General features: G+C 48.7%; 1 protein-coding gene across 1 annotated transcript in view; it reads left to right on the forward strand.

Moving 5' to 3' along the window:
* Positions 1–27,912, forward strand: part of HK2 (hexokinase 2) — a 59,312-nt gene that overhangs the window by 16,569 nt on the left and 14,831 nt on the right. The window contains exons 2-8 of the mRNA XM_080813204.1: positions 1,625–1,787; positions 17,633–17,781; positions 22,285–22,404; positions 23,244–23,339; positions 24,172–24,271; positions 24,591–24,774; positions 27,147–27,302. Of these exons, the coding sequence (XP_080669330.1) occupies positions 1,625–1,787; positions 17,633–17,781; positions 22,285–22,404; positions 23,244–23,339; positions 24,172–24,271; positions 24,591–24,774; positions 27,147–27,302 (968 nt within the window). The remainder of the gene's footprint in view (positions 1–1,624; positions 1,788–17,632; positions 17,782–22,284; positions 22,405–23,243; positions 23,340–24,171; positions 24,272–24,590; positions 24,775–27,146; positions 27,303–27,912) is intronic.

Genomic DNA, 27,912 nt, shown 5'->3' on the forward strand with positions numbered 1-27,912 from the left:
GATATTTGAAGTGACCCAAGAGGGGCTGATCTCCTTATTCCACAGGGGCAGAAAGGGGCCCAAAGAGAAGGATGTACCCTCGATTGCATAGGGAGTTAGGATATAGCCTGGAACAGAGGAAGATGTAAGGGGACTCTCTCTGTTGACCAAACTGGTTGGTTCTTTTCTTAAAGGGTTAAGCACCTTGTGCCCTTCCTCTGGAAATCTTAGGCTGCAGGTTTGGTTTAAAAAAAAAAAAAAAAAGAAATTTAAGAAGTCCTGACCAAAAAGGCTGGAAAATAGAATAGGCTGTACTGCTAACAAGCACATTTGTCTGGGAACTCTTAGTTATAAAAAAATGTATGCATTTTTGTCAAAGTTGAGCAAGGGCAGGGAGCAGGCAGGAAATTCCTTGTTTCCTACAGCAGTAATGGGCAGTGGTTCTCAGCCAGCTTGGCCCCTGGGGACCCCCATTTCAGGGCTGGGGAGAGCAGGGTTGCTTGAAGTCACACAGTTTGCTGATGAAGCTGGGAGGACTGTGACCCTCAGCCTTGAGGGGATAGCTGGGGCCTGGACGGAGGTTCCTGATTGTCGACCCCTACCCTGCCGTGGCCAGCAGCGTCACCTGTCCCTGACAGCGCTGCCGAGAACGGGTGTTGTGGAAACTTGTGTGTCTCCTGGGAGGGATTCTGTCAGACCTCTTCCTGCTAGGAAAAGACTGGGAATGTCCACGGCCAAGGCAGATGGGAGCTTCCAAGAAGGAAACTGTGTGAGAGGGACTCCTGGTGCTGCTTTGATTGGTGGTAGTAAATCTGGGGAAAGTTCATGTAAATTTATGTTGGAAAGATCAGTGAACTAACTAGGGGAGCCGGCTCTGCTTCTGAGGAGAGGAGAGCTTGAGTTGCTATTTATGTAGAAGTTCTAGTCTGTGTCCTCACGTGCCGGGGGTGCAGGGGTGAACAGATTACACACAGTTCTTCTCACCCTCTGTGCTTCCCTCTGTGCTTATGATTTAGACACTAAGAAATACATACAGTGAGCCCCCAGGGGTGGGGGTGGGGCGGAGACCATGTGGGGCCTTGGAAGGATTTCAGGTTTGGTTCTAATGGGAAGCCACTGAAAGGTTTTTTTTAAGCAGGGGAATGGTTCAAGTCTGGCTGGGGTTGGAAAATGGATGGGAGAGGTAAAGGCAGACTTGAGGATTGTGTAAGTGAGGCAAGAGGAGCTGGCTGTTGGGCCCAAGGTGGGGATAATAGGATTGCCATGACTGGCCTCGAGGTGTGTGCAGGACAAGGAGGGTCAGATGAATGCCAGTTCCCAGAACATTGTCAGAGACCCTTAAACTCAGCTTTTCTGGAAAGAACTCTCTCTCTTCCCTAATGTGCCTTTCCCCTCATCTTCACCACTCTTCAGAAGTAAAGTTAAACCTATTTTTCTCATTTTATCTTTCAGTTTAGTTCTTTCTTATTTTTAAAGATACCTTGTCAAATAGATTCCAATTAAGTGGTCTTTAATAATAACCTTCTGTGCACAACAGGTTTTATTCTTTTGAAGGGCTGAGTGATGTTCCATGACGTAGATGCATACCACACTGAGTGAACCTCCCAATCTCTAACTCTTGTCCTTCCGTCCCCGCTCTTTGCAGGTCGACCAGTATCTCTACCACATGCGTCTTTCCGATGAGAACCTTCTGGAGATCTCTAAGCGGTTCCGCAAGGAGATGGAGAAAGGGCTTGGAGCCACCACCCACCCCACGGCTTCGGTGAAAATGCTGCCCACCTTTGTGAGGTCTACTCCAGATGGGACAGGTGCTGCCCCTAGGGGGATGGCTTTGGGTGCTCCATCGACTGGGGGGGATTTGGGTGGCTTTTCTTCAGGGACCGAAAGAATGATATATCAGTGAAGGTTCTTTGGTTTCATACCTCAGAAAGTAGCCCTGGCTAGTTGAAGCATACAGGAAATTTAATGAAGTTGGTGGGGAGAGGTAATCAGGAAAACCGGAAAGCAGGCAGCTGTGGCAGTCAAGGTAGAAGTAAGTTTTTGTCAGCCCTGCCGAGACATTGCTGCTACCCATTTTTCTCCTGTCCCTGTGCTGAGACAGGCTGATCGGATCAGTTTGGAGCTCGCAGTCCCACTGAGATTGCACAGTCATGGTGAGGAAGATCAGGCATGTCTGAGGTAGTCACAGCCAGAGGCCAGGGCAGTCATTCTACGTGGCACATTCCACAGCCTTGCTGGAAAAACAGTATGGTACAGATTGTCCTCAATGTGTTTCTGGAACTCTGTGGAAAAAAAAAAAAAAAGTACTTGAAGCCCACATATGCTTGGGAGAATGTGAAGAGCCACAGTGCCTCTCTGGGTATTAAAGGCTCTGAGGGTGTGCATGAGAACCTGTTATGCTTGGTTTCATTCCCTTCTCTGGATGCAGACCCTGTATTTCGTGGTGGGCCACCCAGCAGGTGGTTTAATCAAACCGGAGTAAAGGGGGTGGTGGAGATAGAAGTGGGCCAGAGAGCCTTGCACGCACACCTAGAACAGTGGGTCTTTCTTCAGTCAGCACAGGAGAGTAACAGTGTTCAAGCAGCATCTGCTGTGTGCGATGGAGTGACGGGGCTGCTGGCAGAGACAGGGTGAGGCCCGAGGGATGTGCTTGAGCAGGTGCTAGGATGCTGAACCCTGCTGTCCAGAGGCGGGCGCATCCTCTGACAAGGAACAGAATGGGGCTGTGTCAGTGCCCATTCACCGGTACACGTGAGGTACCTGAGGGGGCCCGAGGGGGGAGCACTGTGGGATAGCCACCCGCATGGGGACTGTGGGGAAAGAACCCGAGGGGAGGAGCCAGCAAGCACAGTCTCCTTGAGGCTAACCTGCCTGAGAGCCTCTGGGGACCTGGTTTGTCTAATGAGTCTTTGGCCCTTCCAACAATTTGGAAAATACGTACGTTTGCCTTGGGACTCAGCCTGGACCCAGCGCTGCGGGGGTGGCCGGGTTCGGGATTGAGTGTGTGTGTGTGTCAGCCCTGCAGTGAGTTCCCTGAGGTGAGCGGCCAGCCCCAATCCCTGGGTATCCCTCATATGCCCTCCAGATCGGCACTGTTGTCTGTACCTGCCACTCCCTCTGACTGGCGGCCACACCCGCTTCTATTGTTTTTTATTTGACATTCTGATAAATTTACTGGCTCCTTAGGGCCAGGGACATTGTTTTATTTCAGGCACCACCACTAGGCAAGTACTTCAAGTGTCTACTACATTTTTTTTTTAAAGATTTTATTTATTTATTTGACAGACAGAGATCACAAGTAGGCAGAGAGGCACACAGAGAGAGGAGGAAGCGGGCTCCCCGCTGAGCAGAGAGCCCGATTCGGGGCTCGATCCCAGGACCCTGGAACCATGATCCGAGCCAAAGGCATAGGCTTAACCCACTGAACCACCCAGGCGCCCCTCAAGTGTCTACTACATTTTGACGGTCTAAGAACTTTCCTGAGCACCTATGTGTGGTAACTTCCTTCCTTTTTGTAAAACCCTGTAAGGGAGGGACACATTTTATCTGTATTTTTTTAAGAGGAGGAATTTGAAGCTTGGATGGTCAGATACTTGCCTTAGGTCACACAGCTAATGAGAGGCTGAGTCAGGATTCAGACTCATATATGCCAAAGGTCGGGCATCAGGACTGCAGCCAGTCCATTATGTGTGTGCGTGCACGCGTGAGGCTGTGCGCTCAGCCCCAGTCACACGCCCCGAGCGCAGCTGAAAGTGTTTGAAATGTGGGGCCAGATGTCTGGCTTCAGCAGGTGAATACATTTGTGAATACAAATACAAATACAAAGGTATGGGACTGGCTTTGAACCTTCTCACTGCTTTCCTGAGATTGGAGACCTGGACACTTATTGGCCTATGCCTCTTAGAGTTCACACTGATTACTGTGCCGTGTGGTCATCGAGTCTTCTTCCATGACTTCAGGCTGGAGTCTTGGGATCCTGTCTGCGTCCCAGGGTGGAGACGAAAGTGGCATTTAGCCTCTGTGCCCGTGAGCCGCTGGGACTGAGGTGGGAGCCAGAGGCTGACCCTTGCAGCATTCTGGGGCAGAAGGGTCTGGGGCAAGACTTTCTGCTGGACCTCTACAGGGAGATTTTACCTGACTTCGGTGATGCACAGAGTAGCTCTTTCTAATGTCGAATTCGACAGGGTAAATGGGGATGGTGTATAAAAGGAATAACGTGTACTGGAATGCTTTATTCCCTTAATAGAGCAAGTGCCCCGACTGTAGGAACCCCAGCGCTCAGCCCTGTCGTTTCTCTCCTGCTGGGGTCCTTGGGCCAGCTCCTCACCCTGGCTCTCTGGGCCTCAGAGTTTACTCCTCTGTACAATGAAGAAGTGGGTCTGGCAGTCCCAGTCTGCTGTACGTGGGTACTGGAACCAGCGTGCTGTTCACTTATGCACCAAAAAAATTCTTTGACATTTTGTGATGAGGGCAAAGCCCTTCATGCCATCAGCTTGGCACTGGTCAGTTTGTGCAGAAAATGGTTCTCTGCGACCCATTATAAAGCATGAGATCGATTTATGCATATTCGTATTGTATAACTCATGTATTTATATGTGCATAAGGGAATACAAAGTCTCAAGGACACACACTGAACTATTAGTTGCAGTTTTCCTTGTCTGTGAGGTTGGCAGTAACTAGTAAAGTGGAAGGTGTGCATACATGGCACCTCTGGAATGCTGTCTCCAGCTGTATCGTAACTTGAACAGATTCCCTTATGAACCTACGAGGCATGTTTAAGAATGTTCAAAAGGAACAGTCTGGCCTGGGGGCAGGGGGAGTGGTCTTTGCTCAAGTGATGCCTTTTCCGTGCCTTATAACATTGTTGCTTATAATGACAGTATATTGGAAATAGTTTATGGACTATCCCTGTGGAGGGATACAATGTAGCAGTGTTACATGAATGTGTGTATATTAATATGGATACACCTGAGAAGAAGGACTGGTACCTCCTAGTAGCTGGATGTAACTTCAGATCCCTCAAACGATGCTGGGCATTGCTTATGGACACACACACGTCGTAAAATTATTGGGATCTCAACTGGAATATATATCCAACATGAATGATAGGGATTGCCCTCGGAAAATCAAGAAAGGAGACTGAACGTGGGGAGGGGAACATGAGGGGACGTAATTTCGAATGGTCAACGTCAAGGCTTTCAATTCTATATTTTGTGAGTTGTGGCTCTGAGTTATGGACTGTGGCGATAAGGATCTGACCCTTCAGTAGATAAAGCCGATCTGAAATGAAAATTCGGCTTTGTTATTGGCACCGCAGTAGAGTGCAGAGAAGAGAGACCGTGGGTCAGTCATGTATAGGAGTCTCTGTCTCTCCCCAGACAGTCCGTGGTGCATCACAGGCTTCCCCGCCCAGGTCACAGCCCAAGTTCTGTTGCTGCTACTGGTGGTGATGTGTCTCTCCCACTGAAGGCCGGGGGGAAGGGGGGTCTTCGCTCAAGTGATGCCTTTTCCACGACGGCCTTCCTCAGTGCATTCCTTTCCAGAGTTCCCTTTTTGAATCTGGGAAATTAAAATTCCAGTCTAAATCTCTGATCTAGAGAGATCTCTAATCTTTAAATCAGTGGCTTTCTAGCTTTTCTGGACTGCGTGCTTACACCAAGCAGCACCCGTGTATAAGTATTTATACAGAGCTGAAACAAGTTGCAGGGACCAATGTCTATTCTTATATGTGATGCAGTCGGATATTGCTGTCTATTCCTTTAAAAAAGCTGCTGGTCAGGAGCCCCTGAGGTTTTCTTTCAGTGTGCAATGTGAACGATGCTGCCTTAAAAGCTTCTCCCCCAGTTTTGTCCTAGGTGGGCGTTTGTAAAATCGGCTTCCTCTGGGGGTGAGGGGTGGGAAGGTGGTTCCAGGGCAGTGTAGAGAGGGGTGAGGATCAGAATTCTTTGTTAAATGGGGTTGAAGTCAAGCTGTGGGCCTTCAAGCAGTTCATGTATGCCCGGATCCTCAGTTTCCTCATTTGTACCATTAGGGGACTGGAGGGCCAAGAATAAAGGGAAAAGCAAATATGTGACCTTCCCACGTGTTCTGTAAATGAAGTCCTGTGCAGCCATCACTCACCTCTGCAAGAGCCATGGCCAGCACCAAGTTCACTGAGGCAGGGTGGGTAAGCCTTCTGGGTCCTTCGTTTTGGAGGGTTCATCCCCATCACCGGAGCCCCTGCATTTGGGCGCGAGGACCAGGTTCCAACTCTTGTTTCTATGGGTCCCAGCTGGCCAGTGGTAATGAAAATCCTGGCAGAAAGTGTGGGAGAGACTTCAGGAAGCTTTAGGCTGGCCATTGATGATGCAGGTCTCCATTCTACTGAAGGGAAATGAACCTCCATGTAGTGGTTTGAGGTCTGTGGGAGAAGGAAAGGAACGAAAGTGGACACCAAGCCCATAGGAGCTGATTCTAAAATAGCCATACTTCATAGATTGTGTGGACCATCTTTGTACAGAAATGTCATTGGCACAGAGAAAAATGAAATACATGTAGATGGGCCAAGAATATCTTATTCAGATGGCCGTCGGGGTGTATAAAAAAATCCTCCCCCTTCCTCTGCCTCTCCCACCCCCTGGTTTTAAAAAGTTGAAAGAATTGTATAACGGACATCCATATACAGACTATCTAGATTCCCTAACATTGATATTTTACCAAATTTACTTTACTGTTCTCATCCACGCTTCTACCAATCAGTCCATCTTGTTTCATTTGATGCATTTGCAGAGTAAATTACAGAAATCAGTTTATTTCAGCCCCACAATTTCAGTGTGCACTTTACTCACTAGATGTCAATATTTGTTTTCTTTTTAATATAAAATTTACGTACAGTGAGATGACAAATTGTAAGTATCATCCAATGAGCTGACAGATACATACAGTTTTAATAACAGTGTATATATTTAATACAACCCCGATCAAGAGAGAGGACATTACCACCAGCCTAGAAAGTTCCCTTGTGCCCCTTCCCCATGCAATCCTGACCCTGACTGCCAGAAGCAATCACTTTTAAATTTTCCATGTGTAAGAGTTTTGCCTGTTGAACAGCTTTCCACAAATCTAGTCATCTGGTATTTACTTTTTTTTTTTTTTTTGGTCTGGTATTTACTCTTTATGCACGTCTTCATCTACCTGTGATACCGTGGGCTTTATCTAGGTTGTGTCTATCAGTAGTTGGTTCCCTTTGGTTGCAGATTTCCTGGTATGTTTGGAAGCCTATATGGGGTGCATATTGAGGGACACCTGGGCTCTTTCCAGTTTTTGCCGCCATAGCCATTTTTGCACAAGCCTCTTTGTGGACTCATGCCTTCATTTTCTTGGTTAGACAACTCGGAGTGGACTTTCTGGCTCATAAAGTTTGGTGGGTATTTTATTACAAGAAACTGCTAGACTTTTTTCCCAAGGTGATCAAACCATTCTGTTCTATATTTTATGCTCCCACCAACAGTGCGAGACTGCCACTTGCCCCTTATCCTCACCAGTATTTGTTGTCTGTACCTTTCCTCTACCTTCTCTTGTTTTTTGTTTTTGTTTTTGTTTTTGTTTCTCAGTGCAGAGTTGAATAAAGAAAGCGTGTGTTTGTAACTGCCAGGAACCCCGCCATCTCTGGGCTCTCCAGGCAGCCCTGCCCTAAGCCATCGCTGGGTATGTGATCGTGGTGCCAGCCCCAGTCCTGTCAGCAGGCTTACCACATGCATCCCAGGGACCCATCCGGCTTTCGGAGAACAGAGCTGTTCTATCTGCAGAGTAAAAACTTGGGAATAATTGATACCATTCAATGAGCACCCACAGTGTCTGCTAGGGGATTTACGTAATCTGTTTTAGTCCCCATGCAAACTCTCCAAGAGAGATGTTCCAGTTTAAAAATAAGGTAACCAAGGCCAAAGGCAGTGGGTGACTGCCAAGGTCACACATGGCCAGTGAATGGCAGAGGTGAAGAGGTGAAGAATTTAAGGACTTAAGCAGGGGGCGTCCTGACTCCGTGGCCATAAGATTCATAATTTATATCCACTCCTGTCGCTGAACAACAGTTTCCAGGGCAGATCGGGTTATCGTCTTTTTAAATGCATCACAGATAGGGGTTGGCTTGGTACCATTAAAATAAGAAGCTCAAATACAACCCAACTGAGAATCTGCTCATATCCCAGATGCAAGTTCCACCTCAGAAGTAGTGTCTTTGTGCAGCCTTTGTCATCCTCTTGTCGCACCAAGATTGTTTAGCTATAAAGATGCCTTGTAAGGCCCAGTGAGTTGAAGGCTTTGCTGTATCGATCATTTGATCCTTTCCCACCTCCCTGAATTGGGAGTTATTTTCCCAGGTGAGTATACCATCCATCGAGACTGAACTGCCGAGAGAGCAGGAGGCGATGAGATGGTGGTGAGAATGACAGGCTGTAGGCTTACCAAATGGCCAGCTGCCATGCTGAGCACTGACTTTGAGCAATCTCATTAATTTGGATCATGACCCAGTGGTAGGCACTAAGAACCCCATTTTTTTTTTTTTAAAGATTTTATTTATTTATTTGTCAGAGAGAGAGAGAGAGGGAGAGAGAGCGAACGAGCACAGGCAGGCAGAGTGGCAGGCAGAGTGGCAGGCAGAGGCAGAGGGAGAAGCAGGCTCCCCGCTGAGCAAGGAGCCCGATGCGGGACTCGATCCCAGGACGCTGGGATCATGACCCGAGCCGAAGGCAGCTGCTTAACCAACTGAGCCACCCAGGCGTCCCTAAGAACCCCATTTTATAGAAAAACTAGATTTGTTTGATGAGGCAGCTTGCCCAGATCACATGGTGAGCTAACTGAAGTGTTTGATTTTAAGCCCACCCACCGCGTGTCAATGCCCAGGTGCTTAGCCACACCACTGGCCATGCGTTTTATTCTTCTCTGCCCCCTGCCCCCCTCCCCTCGCTCCCTGCCCCTTGCCCCCCTCCCCTCGCTCCCTGCCGCCTGCTAGCACAATGCATGCATTCTTCGGCCAGTAACTCAGGCCTGTCTCTTCAGTTTGGTTCCGTAGAGTCCCCACCGAGGCTGGTCCTTTGGGGCAGCAGTATGCTGAAACTGCCTTGTACCCCACCTTCAAAGAGTGAAAATTGTCCTTGGGGAGATGAGGCTTCCACAGTTCCAATGATGACAGAATGGTACCCAGTCATATAATGTAAGCACACAATGTGATAGAGAGAGACAAGGCTGCCGGGAAGTTGCACGGAGGCGAATATACCTGAAAGGAACCCTTATCTTAGTTGCTCAGCATTATATCAACGGGCGTGCAGTGGGGACCGATCAGTAACCAGCACACAAACAAGTTAGTGGATTTATATGGCGCCGACAGTATAAACCAAAGATTGTATCGATAAGTGGTTTCCATAGAGCAGTAGCTGGAGTTGATTAAACATTTACATGTACCAGGCATTGTGCCAAACACCTTATATATTCATTGCATTGACTCTTGGCCAAACACACGCATGCACGTTTGTGTCCCTGTGCGGTGGGGAGTGGAGGGGAGGTACTGGCTAGAGAGGTCATTACTATCTCCTCTAAACAGATAATGAAACCCGACATTTCTAGTAATTTACCTGACATTGTACAGCTAATACATCCTGAAACAGGACTTGAACTCCTGGTGGGCCTGCCTGAAAATCTGAACACACCCAGAGGATTGAAACATATTTTAATCCTTTGGAGAGTGGTTTCGCATCTGTGGGGGGAATGTAACACTTCTGTGACTGGAGCGTGTTTTGAGCTTAAGAAACACTTCTTCCGTATCAGAACCCCAGGGTGATGCTTTCTGATGGTATGTGTGCTGGGAGCTTTGGGGGCACATAATGTGTTAGTTGTGTTCCAGCTCCCTTCTTTCAATTGGAGCAGCTCTGTTTTTCTCTAGTTTTCCATTTTGGCGTTTGGTATCCTATCGCTTAAGATGATTAGGAGACCAACGTCATAGAAGATCGTAGAAGAGCCGATTACCCTGTTCTTTGTACTAGACACCCGCATTCACTGTGATTTGATACCTTTCATGACATGGAGAGATTTTATTTCTGAGCTACTGAGTGGAGACCTGCTTGCTTTGTCTTCTAATGGAGTAGCTGGGATCCTAGAGCTTAAAAAGAGGCCACCAGGTGTGGTAGTCGCTGTGGTGGTTCCAAGTACATGGGAAATATGGGCCTCAAAACCTGGGCCTGCCAAAGGTAGTTTTGCTGGCTTACCTATCCAGGACCTGCAGATTGCTCTTTTGAGTCCTCTTAATTGGAGTCTGTGCCATACAATCTTAGAGCAGTCTCTTGTCTGCGTGCTAGCCTAGCAGACACTCGAAAAGCAGAGCATAAACAAGCTCTCCAACCCAGAGCTATGGCAGGGAAGATTGGAATGTTCAGTGGAGTCATCTGGGGCCCCTGGAAATGTTCCTGCTGTGGTACAGCAGGCAGGAGCTAGTCCCTTTGGGGGCATTGAATTATTAAAGGGCCACTTAGGAACTGGATGTAACAGTATGGGACGTGGGTCTTTAACCTACCCCAAAGTTCAAGGCTGGATGCCTCTGGCATTAGGTGATAAGAGGCGATGTCCTTTATGGCTGGATCTAGCAAGGTCCTGGGGTGACCAGCCATCCTGGTATGCCTGGGGTTCTCTCAGTTTTAGCACTGGAAGCTGCATGTCAGTCTTGGGCAGACTGGGGTGACTGACCACTGTACATGGCCCCGGAACCCAGGGCTTTGTCACTGCTTGGCCCGACTATCTCATAACATCCTCCTCACTGGTGTCCGTAGTGCTAGACCCATGGTCCGCAGGGCTACCAAAGCCCTCTTGAAAACAAAGCTGACCCTGTGCTTAAAATCCAGAGTCCTCGGCATTGGTATTTGCTACATGTGGCAGGAGCCCTACCTACACTGCAGCCACTCTTGACGTGCCATTCCCTGAACACTCCGTGAACTTCCACACCCTTACCTGTGTCCCCTTTTCCCTGCCCTGCAACTTCATACCATCATTCGGGCCTGGCTAGAACTTTTGCTTGTCCCAGCAGAGCGAGTCATTCCTTCTGTCACGGGCTTGGCACAGTGCATCTCACTGTTCCCTTTCTCACCTTCTGGTCAGGGACTGGGTTTGCGTACAGCACCCGATAGCGGAGAAGCTTTTAGTACTGTGTTCAGTGCTCACTGTTGAAATAGCTGATTGCAGAATGGGAAGTATTTTGTTGGCAGGTCCTACAATAGATTCTGGGTCTGACTCTTAAAATAGTGAGTTTTAAAACTTTTTTTTTTTTTTTACCCCATTCCCAACTGTAAACAAAATGAAATCTTAATGGAACCCTATATCTAAGACAATAACAGTAAGGGAAAGATACAAACTTGGAAGTGTGGAGGTGGGAAGTGAGGTTGTGCCTTAACTGGCCCTCCTTAACCCAGAAAGATCAGATCTTGCCACCTGCACTGGTCCCCAGAACCCTGGGAACACTGCCTAAAAGCCTCTTGTTCAAAGAGGGGTTTCTAGAGCGTGTTCTGAAAAAGCTCTGGCTCCAACCCTGGACGGGCAGGGTGCTACCCCTTCTGAACATAGTTGCCTTTGACAAAGGGCACTGCTGCTTCAAAATACAAAACCAGATCCAACCTGTTTGCAAGTCCAGCCCTGGTAGACACAGTGCTCCAAGGGCCTGATGGGAGGAACAGGTGGTGAGCTATTTTAATTAGTGACAAGTACCTAATGATGTAAAATAGATCTTGTTGGAAAATCCAGCTGGCCCTCGCCTCTCCTTCCTCAAAAATTGTGCGGATCTTGCCAGGTCCAGGCCACTTCTGTGTTACTAACAATGCTGAAGTTATGGCCTGCTTGGGACCCATTCCTGAGGTCTCATCCATGAATGTGACGGTGACTGTCCTGTTCAGGCAGCCAGTCTGATGCATTTCTAGTCCTCCACAGCCTCCCCCCCCCACCCCCCACCCAGACAGGTGAGTTCCCCGGGGGAAACTGAAACCCTTTTATCTTTCTGACCTTAAGTGTTTGATAAGAGCCTCACTGAAAGTGGGCAGAATGATAGTACAGGATGGGAAATGAGTCAGCGCACACACACCCCCAGATGGAACAACTTGGATCTTGACTGTTGGGCAATTGGATGGAGGATGGCACGACCAGATGCTCCTGTTGCCAGTTCCTCTTCACCGTGGGCTGGCAGTGCTGGCTTGAGTCCTTGCTTTCTTATGGAAGAGTGTCGGTACCCCTTCTCTTACCTGGTTTTGGTGGGGGGATGCTTTTAATGAAGAGGACCTTTGCTAGAGAGGGCTTGGTGGGAACAGAGGTCCCATGTGATTGTTTGAGATGGCAGCGATTTGTGGCCACCAGTAAAGACTGTATCAACAAGCTTTAGAAGGTCCTGGGCTCCTGGAGGACCGGGGGGATGTCACCTCCATCCAGTGGGTGTGTGTCTGCCACCACCCACTCAACGTCGGAGAGCCCTTCCCCATCCAGTAGGCCTGGGGGAGGGAGGGACGGACTGCAGTTACTGATAAAGATTAGGGCGTCTTTGCTTTCCTTTTTCACCACTTTATTGCTTATGTGCCTCATTCTGTGCCAGGCCCTCCTCAGCTTCCAGGAACAAGAGAGATGGGTGTGGTGCGGTGGGACAGGCATGGGCTTTGGGGTCAGATGGATGTGTGTTCATGAAACCCAGCAGTCACTTACCCCTTTGTGACCTTAAACCAAATGACTGAACTTTAAACCACAGTGTCACTTCCTCTGCAACCCAGGCCAGCTTGGAGGCTGCTGGTGACCTCTGGGCTTTCTGCTCTTGGAGTTATTCATGAAGAATTCCTTATTTGAGGATTTACAACTTTCCCATGAGGAGCCTCCTTGCTTGTCAAGGAGAAAACTTTGCTGGAGAACCAGACCTGAACTTGAATCTTGGTTTCAGTTACTTGACCTGAGTCTTGGTTTTCTCATCTGGAAAATGGCTATTATGATGCCCCATAGGGTTGCTGAAGACTGATGAGATAAAGCTTATAAACAAAGTGACCATCATTTAACAAATGTTTTTCTTCTGTTAAAAACCCCTACATGTTGGGCCCTCAAAAACTAAACCTCCCCCACACCTGCCTCTGTCTTTCCATTGTTTTATTAGCACAGTAATCCAGATGCCAGTGATGAAGTCTGAGCTCTGTCCCAGGGATGAGAGAGATGAAGACAGGGTGCTGGGCTTTGTTTTCCAAAAAAGTCCCATTAAAAAGTAGAAAATGGGAGCTGGTAGAGTACTTGCTTGGCATGCGAGAGGTAGCCGGATGGATGCCTGCATTCTCTGCAGCTGAATGTTATGAAGGGCGCCTGCCACCCATCTGGGTCAATTTACCCAAAATGGCGGCTGTGCAGTGAGCAGCTGGGTTTCCCTAGTGGGGTACCTTCCCCAAGGGAGAGGCAGGGCGGGAGTGGGGGCTTAAACAACACAAAAGAAAATAGAAGATGAATTTGGTCTTTCCAATACACTTTGAAACTTTGCTTCCTTCACTTTAGCAGTGGTGGTAGCTACATTCGGGAGGAACTGGGGAGAGTTAGGAAAGGTGGCAAACTCATGTAATCTTTAGAATTTGTACAGATTTAACATAAAACCCAGAAACCACAAATATTTTGACAACATAAAAATTAAAAGTGTTTCTCTAAAGGCAAAAATACCACAAATAAAGTGAAAAGACAGACATTGGACTGGGAAAAATAATTGTAATTATACCACCAATAAAACTATTTTCTTTAATATGCAGAGAGTTCTTTTAGGTTATTAAGAAAATAATGAATGTATTTTTTTTAAAAAGATTTTATTTATTTGTCAGAGAGTGAGAGAGCATAAGCGAAGAAGTAGGCTCCCCACTGAGCCCAAGGCAGATGCTTAACCAACTGAGCCACCCAGGTGTCCCTGAAGTATTTTTTAAAAAGACAAAAGATGTGAATAGGAAATTTCACAGAACAAGGAATTCAAAAGGCCAGTCAACAACAGATAATTCAAAATGTATAACCTTACACAATAGAAGGAAACCCAGGTTAAAAAATGAGATACCACTTTGACCAAGGAGGTTGGCCAAGATTAATTGCCACATAACATGAGACCTTGGTGAGAACAAAACTCAGACGTTGGTTTGTGTGGAAATCGTTGAGAACTTTTAGGCATGAACTTTTGGGCAGTGTCTTCAAATTAAAAGCATACATCCTAAGAACCAGCAATTCCAATCCCTTTTCTCTGAGGGTGTCTGTTAATAGCCTCTGTGTCTTTATAAAATAAATGTACCTAAGGACACCTGAGAAACATTAATAATGATTACTTTTGGAGTATGGAGAAGAGAAGGGATATTTGCTTTTAATTTTTCCCACTTTTGTATTGTTTGAGCTTCTTAAGATATCAGATGTTTGTATTTTACTACTTTTAGAAAGTTAAATTGCTTTCCAGACATGCTCAACAGTGAAGGAGACCTTGCCTCTGGCTTGATGGTCTCATGTTATAAATCAGTTGGTACTAAGACATTTTGCTTAATTAACAAATGAACCATCAGTGAGCAAATGCAATAGGAGATGTTTTCTTAATGTGTTGCCTCAGATAGCAGCCATCATTCAGCAGAATGGTCTCTCTGGATCTTCCTGGGTCCTCATGGCCAGGTCACATGGCCTGTGCACTTTCTTAAGAAACCTACCATAAGCACGTTTTTCTGCCCCAGAGCCTTGCTCCCACCTGTCCAGTTTGGTAGTCCCAGGCCCATAGATGTGATGTTCCTTCACGCCCCATCACACACTCCCATGCTGTCTGCCCTGGGCTTCTGGAATGTTCTGGAAAGTTCACAGTAGATGTGGGACTTGTGCCATGAAGTAGGTGTAAGTGGGGATTGGAGGTGCTGAGGAGAACTACACAATCAACCAAAGGGGCATAGGAAGAGTGATGACAGCAGCCGTTTACTGACGGCTTATGGTGAGCCTTCATATTCACACATAGCATGTTCTGTATTTTGTGTCAGCCTCATGACCCCTGGGAGAAGTCAGTATTATGGGCCCTGTTCTACAGGGGAGGTGATGTGCTCCGAGGCCGCATAAGTAGTGAAGCAGCTGAGCTGGAATTCAGATCAAAGCCTGTCTGCCTGTTGCTGAAGGCCCTGCTCTTCACCCCGGCTCTGCAGGGGCCTCTCGTGCACGGTGTGGGGCTGGGCACTAGAAGGATCTGTCCAGTGTCCAGGTGTTGGGGGAGGGGGTCACCTTCGTATTTAGCGCTAGAAGTCATGGGGCTGGGTCTGCCTCAGAGATACCAGACCTGGAAGGAATCCAGCCCTAGGCTGTGGTAATCATGATCGTGTGTATTTGCAGAACAGGGATGCCGGGGAGGAGGGATGCTGAGAGGAATGTCTGTTCCGGCAGAGTCTGAAAAGAAAGCAAGGGATGACATTCCTTCCTGGGAACGGAGGCTGGGCTGGCCTTGAGTCATGACCCCCGTGGCCGCCGATTCAGCGCATCGCCCGCGTCCTAGGCCCCAGAGTGCTGATGCAGGCAGTTCGTCTTTGATTTTCCTTTTCATCCCCCATGACAACCACCACATAGCTTTTCCTGCAGTCTGGCTGGGTTCCCACCACCAGGGGAGGCTCGGAACTGGAGCGCCTGGAAAAGTCACCCATGGCCATGAGAAGGGCAGAATCACTCCCGGAGAGGTTGAGGGTACCCCGGCTGTTGAACACAGTGGGGTTGGGAGACTCTCCAGATGCCAGGGAGGGGACAGGAAATTAGCACCCCTGAGGGGGAAATGCTGCAGTCACGGGAGGGCAGATGCCAATGGCTTTTCTTAGGTCCCTTCAGTCCCCGCTGGTGAGGGTGATGTTGCTTTTCAGCCCGAGAGGCAGCCCTAACCGAGAGCCCAGAGGACTCCAGTGTGGGCACTGGGCCGTGTGTGGATGCCTGCTACAGAGTATGCCCTAAGTTCTCGGGACTGTGTTGGGTGGTTGGGGCACATTCTCTAGCTTTTTGCCTCACAACAACCACTTGAGTCATGATGCCCCCACTTCAGAGGTGAGGTGGCTGAGCCTCGGGAACTTGCCACGGCCAGAACGTGGCCGGATAGCTGACAAGGTAACGTGGGCTCCAGACCCAGGCTGTGCATGTTGCTCCTACCAGACAGCACGTGTGTAGAGGCAAGTCCCACGGAATCTTGGTTGAATGACATCCCTCTCCCCCAGGCTGCCCCTTCGGACTGTAGAGGCTGTGAGTAGTGCCCTCAGGGAGCTGGGTGGGAGTATTTTTTTTCTCAGGGACAAGCAGTTCCTGCTCCTCCCAGGGCCTGGGCACAGAATGGACCCCTATTGGCTCATTCGGTCAGAGCGTGCCGCTGCCCTGCCAGCCCATGCTGCCTCACTTCAGTGGCCGGTCACTCGGTGGGAAATGGGCTGAGTGTTAGCAGACATGCCTGTAAGTGAATTCCCCAGAGAGTAACACTGTATCCTTCAAGAAGGTGTGCATCAGGGCCGTGGAAGAGGCTGGAGCTGTTGCTGGCAGAGGGAGGCTGCCGAGATGGTGCGCCCACCACCCCAAGGGGTCGCTGGCCCCTGTGCCTCTCAGCATTTCTATTCTGTGCCATACAGTGGAGCACGTCCCTGCAGCCAGCTGTATTATTGTCTAGAATCTGGACGTTTCCTGTCTACACTGCTTGTTTCCTGGGGAGAAGGGACTGTTCCTTCCTGGTGGACACCTGAGGATCCTGACCTACTTGCATTTGTGGAGTCTCCCTGTACCCCCTGCACCCCAGCTCTGGGGCCTGTCTGAGTGGAACAGCTGAGTGGCCTGACTCTTGCATACTTTTGGGTCAGCATTCTCTCACATTCTAATAAGCCTGGGATCTTTTGGGGGGGTACCTGGTTGGCTGGTTTGGTAGGCCTCCTAACTTACAGCTCTTTGGACCCCATTCACTTTATCACATGACCCTTTTATCCTGCCACAGGACATTGCGATCACTGTATGCAGACATTAAAAGTAAATTTTGGGAGCGCCTGGGTGGCTCAGTCGTTAAGTGTCTGCCTTTGGCTCAGGTCATGATCCCGGGATCCCGGATTGAGCACCGCATCAGGCTCCCCACTCTGCTGGAAGCCTGGTTCTCCGTCTTCCCCTCCCTTTGCTTGTGTTCTCTCTCTCGCTGTGTCTCTCTCTGTCAAACAAATAAATACAATCTTCCAAAAAAAAAAAGTAAATTTTGTATGGGGACCCCGATTTGGCCGAAAGCCCAGAGGCCCATAGGCCTGTAATAGTGTGCTGGGTGTTTGGGAACATGAAGAACAAAGCTGAGGTGTGACCTCCTGGGATAAGGCCTGGTGGGCCTCTTGAGCTTGATGGGGACTTGGCTGAAAGCCCCTGAAATAGTAGTTTTGTGAGAGGCTGGGCACCCCATACTTCAGTGTAAGACTGTATCATTATTGTGTGAATTCTAAAAGTAATATAAAAGTGCTTAGCATGAAGAAAAAGGATCAGACCATACCTAAATGTCTGTGATAAAAAGTAAGACCCACTGGCTACCTATCGCTGGGAGATGACCGGTGTTTATGGAGGGACTCATGGGTTTTTAGTCTTGGGCTCTGTGAGGATCTTATCTTTCCTGAACTCACAGCGGTCCCTCGTCTCTCTGCAGAACACGGAGAATTCCTGGCTCTGGACCTCGGAGGGACAAACTTCCGTGTGCTTCGGGTAAGAGTAACAGACAATGGGCTCCAGAAGGTCGAGATGGAGAACCAGATCTATGCCATCCCCGAGGACCTCATGCGAGGCAGCGGCACCCAGGTAGGACCCTACCCCCAGAGTGGCTGCTTGGGCTCTGGGCCCCACAGGCGCAGATGCTGCTCTTCCTCTGGTCTGGAGGGAGGAGACCCTGACTGAGGCCCAGATTCTCTGTCCTCTCTCTGCCTGGTGATCCCTTTCTGTGCCTGGAGATGGAGTGAGGCACCTGCATCAGGAGAGGTGCACACGGACCAGAGATCGGAGAGCATGCGTGTGAGACCCTGGAGTCTGGATGGGCTGCGGTGGGTGGTGTTTTGATTTGCCATGACTTTGGAGGTCTGCTTGCACGGGCTGGTAATTGATGAAAGCCTGCTGTCGGGATGCCCGACGCACCCTGCTGGACACCTGTGGTTGTTAGCGGTGCCATCGAGTGGCGAGGCAGAACACACAGAGTCAGGTCTGCCCCTGTGGTCATTCTGTAGCCCTCTTGGTCTCACACTTGTTACCATCGCATCACAGGGCGATGGAACTTGGCCCTTTATCTCTATGGTTATTTGCTCTCTCTTCTTGCCTGTCTACAACAAAAGAGGTTTTGCACACAGGGATGGAAGCCTCTTGAGAAAACATCAAAATCTGGCTTTGGGGTATCTGTCCCAGCTGGTACTGGAGTGGGCACCGCATGCTTCCACATTGCTCCGAATCCTGTTTAGTCATCCCCGTGTCTCTGTGGCTTCTAGAGCATCTAAACAGTGAAAGGAGTGGATAGAGAAGAAATGTGAAATCCACATACTGAGAATCCTCTCAGTAATAGCCAGGAGAAAAAGAAGAGAGGATGGAATTGGACTGTGATAATCTCCAAACATGTATTGAGCTTCTCCTGTGCGTGGGGCAGTGACCCTTGCTGGGAATCAGAGTCCCCCAGCCTTTCCCCTCCTGGGCTTACAGCACGGTTGGACCGCAGGGGACACAGCCCACCCTGCGTAGAAAGTAATACACGCATTGGAGTGGATGAGGGACCGTCAGGAGCTGACATGTGATGACCTGTTGTGTGACAGGCTGAGCAAAGGCTGTGTGTGCATTTCTTCTTTCTATCCTCACCGGGGCCCTATGAGGCTGAGTGCCTCTGTTACCGCACTTCATAGATGTCGAATTAGGTTTTGAAACCCTCCCTGAGTGAATGACTTGGCCTTAGATCATAGGGGTGGGAAGGGCAGAGTCACAACACAAAGCCACATTGAGGTGTTTTCCCAATTCTCCGGGGCTCCGTCCTGTTGGTAGGCTGTGTGATGTATGTGGTCCACGTGAGTGGTACTTCCTGGAATTAGGCAGTATGGGGGTCCTGGCTCCCCCCTGCTGATTTTCTTTCCAGCATGTACTCAGTGGAAGAGTGAATAGAGAACGTGAAATCCAGTACGATGCCCTCCCGGGGTGGTCACCTTTTAGGCCTTAGGGTGTAGAAGTAGTGGAACCTTTTTATTGCCGGTCTACTGTTCTTCCCACTCTACTGGACCCCCACATCAGAAGGGAATTTCAGACGATGAAGAGAATTTGTTGAGGGAGAAACTGCTGTTAGACTCTTTTATTTGTCCCAGGGGACAGCTCTGAGGGGAAACCTGCTTTCCTTGTTTTCATGCTGGGGCTGGACAAATTTTAGCTCTATGGGGTTGGTCACCCAGCTCCAGTATCCACAAACAATGCTTTAGTACAAAAAAAAAAAAAAAAAAAAAAGACCCACTTGGAGGAAACTAAAGCTATTGTGATGGTTTAAAGACTTTGAATAAATGGAAAAATGCTATATAAAAATGAAACATGAAACTAGAAGAAAATATAGGTGTTTATTTCACTCTGAAGAAGCAAAGGCATACTCTGCTTAAAAGCAGAAAACAGTTGGTCAAAAAACTGGAAGAAATTCATAGTGACTATTTTATTTTATTTTTTTAAAGATTTTATTTATTAGAGAGAGAGAACATGAGTGGGGTGTAGGGGCAGAGGGAGAGGGAGAAGCAGACTCTGTGTTGAGCAGGGAGCCTGATGCGGGGCTCAATCCCAGGACCCGGAGATCATGACCTGAGCCGAAGGCAGATGATCTACCAACAACCTCTCAGGCGCCCCTATGTTGGTGGTTTTAATGGTGGAATTACTGGAGCTTCCCCCCCCATATTTTCCTTTTCCTTTGGATCATAGGTATCAATCTTTTAATTGGTGGAAAACAAATGGATTTTAAACATAACATTTTGTTAAGACCAAGACCAAATCACCAAGCCCTAAACTTGCAGAGATTTCTGAAGATCTGTGAACTTGGGCAGTGTGGGTCCCTGAATAAAATCTCTCTTCTAGCAAACGAACTTCCGCTTGAGAGCAGTGAATTTCAAATCGTAATAGCAGCCACTTTGGATGTTTCAAGTGTGTCTTTGTGGGAAAGGGAGTGAGCATTCTCAGACTAATAAGGAAAAGGAAACCTTTCCTAACCTCATGAAATGGTGCCCTTTGAGCCTTTTTATGGCAGGAAGGTGTTAGCTCTTTGTCCTGGTATCTTACCCTTAGATCATCAGCTAGTACAGAAGCAGATAGTCTTCCAGTTAAGGGAGCAGATGGTCTCCTCTTCCTGCTTTTAAAGAGCTGTAGGTTCTTCTAACTGAGCACTGTCCCGGAGAACTTTTCACAGTGTATCTTCCCCTTGGAAATATGTTAGCCACTAGCTCGACAGTGGCGGCATTGAGCCCTTGAAATATGGCTGGTGTGACTGAGGAAGTTGACTCTTACATTTTTAAGATTCTGAGTGATTAAGATCACCACAGGTGGCTAGTGGCTACTCTATAAGTTGGTGGTACTTCACTGCCTCTCCTTGTGGGCAGCACAGTTAGAAAGGGAGCAGTGCATTGGGGCTGGAGGAGGGAAACCATTTTGCCTTTCCCCCTTCTTAAGCTCCTCCTCCCTTCATCTCTGATGACTGGCCTCCTGTCTTTGCAGAGCTTCTGCAACTTCCTATTTTTACTATTTCTTCCTATTTTTACTATTTTACACTATTTTTACCAAAGATCATTTTGACATCACTACTAGGAAGGAGGTGCTGGGAATTGGGTTGTATTGTAAATTTTGTCTCTGGTCTTCTTCCCAACAGACGGACAGAACTTGCTGAGTATCTATCTAGAAACCTTATGTACATATTAAAATACTTGGCTTCTGCTCAGGGAAGTTGGCCCTTACGCACTGGTGACCCTGTTGGCGAGAAGAACCTTTTCGTTGCCCCAGTCTTTGTTCTTGAGAATGTTCCCGGTTCAGAGATGGAGAGTTTCAGCATCTTCTGAGGTTAATTTTGCATGTGACCAGACAGGGACAGGATCAGTGCAGGAAGTTGTTAGAGCTGGCCCCCTTCTAGATGGGGGTGGCCTTGTCTTCCTGGATTGCTCCCAGGAAGCATATCTCAGACATCCAGGGAGCCAGTGGGCCTCTCAGTCTACTCTACCACCCCCAACCTCTCAGTTCCTTTGTAAATGCAAATACTTGCATAGTTAGTGCAGTGGCTCTCAAAGCACAGCTGCAGGATCACCCGCAGGGCCTCACCCCTACAGCTTCTGATTCAGCGGGTTTGGGTTTGGCCCTAGAATTTACATTTGTAACATGTTGGTGGTGATGTTTGTTACCCCCTGGGAACCCCTGGTTTAGTGGAATCTTCTTGCTTCTGTCTGGAGAGGATCCACCCCCCACCCCCTCCTTGGCTTTTAGATTTTGCCAGCTGGTCAACCTGGCTCTTGGCATCTACTTGGTCTCTTTGGCCTTTGCTTACCTTTTGTACCAGAATGCCCTTTGCCTCACCCTGTAAGCATCTGGAGGGGGTGGTCATTGCCTCTCTTTGAGAATGCTGAGTAGGCAAGAAGGAAGCCATGGGATTGGGGGCCTTGGGACTGATTGAAAGGCTGGATAATTGTAAATACAGCTTTTTCTTAGGAGCTGTGGGTCCTGCTTGGCATGGACCAAGTTGTAAGGCTGCCCATCCACAAAACCCTGTTTATTCTTAGTGCTTTTCAGGGACTCACTTGATGTTTCATTTACTTCTTTGAAATGTTCGTGGGAAATTACTTTTCCAGCATGGAGGAAAAATATAAGAGTTACTTATAAGTTCATTCAATGAACGCTAACAGGGCTGCTGGACTCCTTCTTGGCAGTGAGATGGGCTGCCCACAGTCAGTAGTGCACTCATGTCAAGGGGGCTTCTGTTCCAGGGTATGTGACGACTTCTGATCAGCTTTACCTACGATTTCCCCTGCCTCTCTCAGAGGTACTTTGACAGTAGTTTGGATAAATGGTTTGAGTGGAAGACAGTATTTAATAAGCACTAACTAGTGCTAAGCCCTTCTATGTACTGACTCATTTAATCCTTTGGTAACTCTGAGGGCAGGTGCAGTTATCCACCCCCATTTTACAGATGAGCAAATTAAGACTTCAGAGGGGTAAATATCTTGTACACATTCAACTAGTTCCTTTCTGAGCTTAAAGTCTAGGTATGCTCTTAATCTCCATGCTGTTGTCCCTTCTCACTCATTTTGCTGTGTCATGTGCTCTTAGCTGTTTGACCACATTGCGGAATGCCTGGCTAACTTCATGGATAAGCTACAAATCAAAGACAAGAAGCTCCCGTTGGGTTTTACTTTCTCATTCCCCTGCGTCCAAACGAAACTAGATGAGGTAAGATTGAGTTCTTCAGACGCTTCTGTTGCTTCATTGTCTGGGCTGGGAGGTCTGGGATGAACTTTGAGCCAGCTGCTTCTGTGGTTTTTAGAGGCGACTCTGATGGTTGCATGGACAAGGTCTGAGTATTGAGAGTTGTGTCTTGTGGGTGAGTGTGTGCAGGTGTGGGGGGCATGGTGAAGAAGTATTGGGGAGGGTCTTTATCACCCGTCCTCAAAGGACAATATGTACGCTATCCTCATCCCTTGTAGGGGTCAGTGAATGGGAAAGTAGGAATTCCTTTGTTGGAGAATATCATGATACAGCTCCTTGGAAGAATGATGACTGGGGAGTCAAGGACGAGAGTCTCTTATTTTGGCATTTCTAAAGACTGTTCTTCTCCTCACTTCTTGGGGGCAGTAGATAATGAAGGAATCATTTAATCATCCTGGGGCTTCGATGGGGCCCCAATTTCTCTTTCCTAGGCTAGTCAGGAGGCAGTATGAAATTTTTTAAAAAAGATTTTATTTATTTATTTATTTATTTTATTTGTCAGAGAAAGAGAGCACAAGCAGGCAGAGTGGCAGGCAGAGGCAGAGAGAGGGGGAAGCAGGCTCCCCGCTGAGCAAGGAGCCCAATGTGGGACTCGATCCCAGCACCCTGGTATCATGACCTGACCTGAAGGCAGAAGCTTAACCAACTGAGCCATCCAGGCGTTCCGCAGTATGAATATTTTTAAGCACGGTTGTAGTTTAGCTGAGCTCCGTGACTGAGGTCTCCACTTACTAACGGTTGTTTGATTTGTATGGTCAGAGTTTTGTGAGGAGTCAGTGTTCATTCCTTGGTCCTTTTCTCAGAGTTTCCTGGTCTCCTGGACCAAGGGGTTCAAGTCCAGTGGTGTGGAAGGCAAAGATGTGGTTACTCTGATCCGGAAGGCCATCCAGAGGAGAGGGGTGAGTAGGGGAGGGCAGGGATGGGGAGGCAGGAGCATGGAGTCTGGAGTTCTTTTGGGTCTACTCTGAAATCTTTCCCAGTCTGTCCTCAAATGAACATGAAAACATTTTTGTAGTTGTTAAGGAGAGATTTTCTTTTCCTTCCCTGCTAGGTTTACCCAATAATATTAAATTTTTCCCAGTTTTATTGAGATATAGTTGACATATGGCTAAATTTAAGGCATGCCTTATAATGACTTGGCATCCATACACTGAAATGATTGCCACACTGCTAATCTTAACATGTAAGGAGATGCCTCGGGGGTCTTCAGATTATCATGATGGATAATAACCAGTTGCCTTTTGCCTTTGGGGTCTTCAGATTAGCGGGTGGATAAATAATCTTAGCCTTGGTAGAAGCAAAAAACCCTTCAGTTTTAAACCTGAAGAAGACATGATTATCATTTTCAAGTAAGAATGTTGGCATAATGTTGGCATCAGGATGGAATGAGGCAGAGATCATGGTCTGGTCACCGGGAAGGAGGAAGAGAAAGAGGAAGAAGGGGACAGCAGTGGCAAGAGGGGCTCTTGTGAATGCAGTGATGTCTATAAACTTGACCGCAGGGCCGGTGGCTTCCATGGAGAGGACAGGCAGGGTGGGGAGTGAGTCGCTGCTGTCCGACTGGGATCTGGACCCGATTCCCAGCTCTAACCTTCTTTGGTGCCAAGTAGGGTTAGGAAGGGTTAGCCCTGAGGCACCTGAGCTGTGTGTCTTGCTGCGCTTTCTCTCCATCTTCACAACTGTGACCTTTCTGTGATGGTGGAGACCAGAGCCCCTCTTGCATCCCTGCAGGACTTTGATATTGACATCGTGGCCGTGGTGAACGATACAGTTGGGACCATGATGACCTGCGGTTATGATGACCAGAATTGCGAGATTGGTCTCATTGTAGGTGAGTGAGCACACTGGGTGTGGGAGCTGGTGCTGCCTGACGGATGGGGATGTGGGCTGGAGAGGGTGGAGGGCTCCGTGGGACTGCATGATTCTTTGTACTTCATGTTAGAAGATGATGGTACAGTCACTGTGGAGGGCTGAGCCAGAACTTGTGGGTGGGGGTGCTTGTGGATGGGATCATGTTGGGGTGCCCCAGGAGCCTGCACTGAGGAATTCCAGCCTCTCGAGGCAGGCTCGGGATGCTGGAGTAAGAGAGAGATGGGGGCTGGGGAGTGGCCGGTGCAGGTGGGTTCTTAGCAGTCCCTTGTCTCGGCCAGGCACGGGCAGCAATGCCTGCTACATGGAAGAGATGCGCCACATTGACATGGTGGAGGGCGACGAGGGCCGGATGTGTATCAACATGGAATGGGGGGCCTTTGGGGACGACGGTGCACTTGATGACTTCCGCACTGAGTTTGATCAGGAGATCGACATGGGTTCCCTGAACCCTGGGAAGCAACTGTGAGCAGCAACCCCTGTGTGCGGTGGGCTCGTTGGGGTGGGCTCAGGAACCGAGCAGGGGGCTGACCAGGGCGGGGGCGGGTGTGGCTATCACTATTGCTTTATAGTTTTATGTCCCCGAAAGGTTGCCAAGGCACCCCCTGGTTATGGGAGTGGTGTTCCTCACATGTGTCGTCACTATAAATTGCTGAGAAGGCTCTAAAATCCAGTAAACAAGTGGGCAAACCAGATTATAGGTAAGAATTTGGTTCTGTCCTTCAGAGCCATCATTTTAGAAGGTCATTTCCTGAGTGTTGACCCTGCTCTCTCCTCCACCCTCAATGTGTAAGCTGTCCCTAGAAATAGTTTGTGAGACACAGAAGAGAAGTCATCTTGGGATGGCCCAGCTTAGGGTCCTGGAAAGCTGTCTCCGTAGCTGCCGCCCCTACCCCTGCTCAGGACTAGGCTGTGACACTTGGCCTCCTCCACAGGGGCTGAGGCTCTGACTCTAGAAGAGCCGCCTGTGAGCTGAGCTGGACCTGGCTGTAGGCAGACCCAAGGCCTCTGGAAAAGCTGGTTTAGGAGCCTCCTTGGCTGCCTCCCTGGACCTGTAGCCCAGCCAAGGTTCCTGGGCGGACTGGACCAGGAGGGCCTCCAACGTTTTGCACCCTGAATGTTAATACTCTCCAGCCTGGCTAGACTTGACTTTAGGTACTTTTGATGGTTACAAAACATTATTTCACTGTCATTATTACACACCAACATTGGCCCAATGTCCCTATCAAAGATCTTGAAACAGGGATTGCTGTAAGCTCCAAATTACAAAATGTTTTGAGCAATTTAGGCCCCTTCTGGTCTTCTCGTTGCTGTGACTATTGCAGGAAAGCTTCTGGCATTGATCTCTGCTCGGAGAGGAAAACCCAACTCTGTAAGCCAGCTCAGCAATGGGCTGTCTTTTTCTTTACAGGGAGAGAGTTCTTCCTTCTTCCAGGCATGGTTTATTTAAGTCAACAGCTTCTCCCACATGCCGAAGCACAAGTCCCCTTACTTGTAACTTTCAGAGAACACACTGGCTGTGTCCGCCATGGCTGGTGAAAATTTATGGGCTGAAAAGTCATTCACTCAATGTCTGCCTCCAAGAAGGAGGCACACCCAAGCCATTCAGAGGAGCCGTATGCCCTTCGAAGTGTCTGCAGACAGAATTGCCAGCCCAGCCTTGGCAACACACCGCTGGCTCAGCCTGAGGCAGATCAAGGGCTGGGAGGACATAGACTGTGTAATGTCAGCCGTGGTAGCCCTGGAGTCACTGTTGGGCTCCAGGAGAAACTTTTACCCCACTCTTGATGTATTCCTAAATAAATATTTTCCTAAATGGTGACTGAAACAAAGTTTTGGTTAAGAAACTGGAATAGTAGCTTTTATAATCATCCACACTTCCAAGCCCCACGGGACCCGTCCCCTGGCTGTTTTGGAGAAGGTGGAGAGGAGAGGCAGACACACGAGTTGCTTACTGGGTAAAGCCCGATGGCCTCCCACACCGCCTGCCTGTGCTGGTGCTTGGACATTTTACATGCACCCTCTGCTCAGGCAAGTTGGCCAGCTCTGCCCTGAGCTCCAGTCCTGCCATACCTGGCCTTAGGTCTCAAGTGCGTCTCTTCTGGAGGGCCTGGCTTCCTCTCTTGTAGATTGTACCAGCTGACGTCATAATCCCTTCACCCCATCTCCCCGGGTTTCTTTGCTGACGTCCAGCCTAGGTAGTGTCCCTAGGTAGTGTCCACTGGCCCGGGGGGAGCCTCCTCTCTAGGCCCCTAGATCCTTAGGTACCAAGAAAGGGCCCTCTTGGCCACAAAGAGTGGTGAAGATTCAGTTTCTCAGATCACACCCTTTGAGCCAGAAAGACTGGCTTCTAAGGAAAACAGCATCACCTAGTGTTGAAAAAATAAATTAAATTAACGGATAGGTCTCAGCTTAGGGACAGCCTTTCTAGAACATGCCTTTCTCTTGTCACCTGCCTGCTCAGAAACTGCCAACGTGTCCCACTCCCAGATTCCCACGACCATCTGATGTTCAGAGCTTTTTCTCGTCTGTCCCAGCCTGCCCTTCTAATCTTGCCCATCACCCCACCCCTGGGGCTTTTGCACCTGTTTTTCTAGAAATCCACAAATGACCTTGCAAAGGGAGGCCAGTGTGAGATGTTGCTGGGCCCATGCTGCTAATTGGACCATATTGGCCCTTTTCTCTTGTATATAAATATTGAGGCTCCCGGCAATGCCACCCAAGTTAGCACTGCGCTGTGCACCAGCTTCCTGTGCGTGCCTGTTGCCTCCACGGGGAAGTTGGGAGTTCGCTGACAGCAAGGACTATTCCTTATTGTTTGGTCTGTGTCCCTGCAGATTTGAGAAGATGATCAGTGGGATGTACATGGGGGAACTGGTGAGGCTCATCCTGGTGAAGATGGCCAAGGAAGAGCTGCTTTTCGGGGGGAAGCTCAGCCCAGGGCTTCTTGCCACCGGCCAGTTTGAGACCAAAGACGTTTCAGATATTGAAGGGTAAGCTTCCGGGTCCCTCTCTGTTTGCTGGGTCTCCGGAAGGGCGGATGGGCCATTGGGGAATGAGGAACAAGAACTGGCCCTTGACCCTTCAGATTTGGATAGCAAGAGGGTCTTGCGCAACATGGGTCATGGCAGGCCTCTGGCTTGACTTAAACTTTTCAGATAGTCTCTACCCTTGTCCGCTACCCAAGTGGCTCCATGGGTGCATGGGTGGGGCTTGGCTTGATGCCAGAGGCTCCCAGCGGGCCCCTTGATGACTCACACATCTACTTTCTTGCCCTTCTGAAGCTTTGACATTTCTTTTTCTGTTGGTGATTCTCCAAAAGGGCTCTGTCCTGACCCCTCCTTCTCTAACAGAAGAATAGGTCTTTGGATGGTCCTAAGATCTACCCATTTAGTTCCAGTAGGTAGAGTGGAGGCCTGCACTTCACAGAGTGGCGTGGGTGGGAGTAAGGCTGGCCTTGAATCCTGTTTCTCAGTTAACAGTATCCAAAGAGTTGGGTCTGTTTCCTGTTCTTGAGAGTTCCCACTTGTCGCTTGAGGAGGCCTCCTTGTTTCAGGGACCAGATGGTGGAGAGGAGGGGACTTCAGTGCTAACGAGAGCAGT

The sequence above is a fragment of the Martes martes genome (assembly GCF_963455335.1).
Source record: "Martes martes genome assembly, chromosome: 9".
NCBI lineage: Eukaryota > Metazoa > Chordata > Mammalia > Carnivora > Mustelidae > Martes > Martes martes.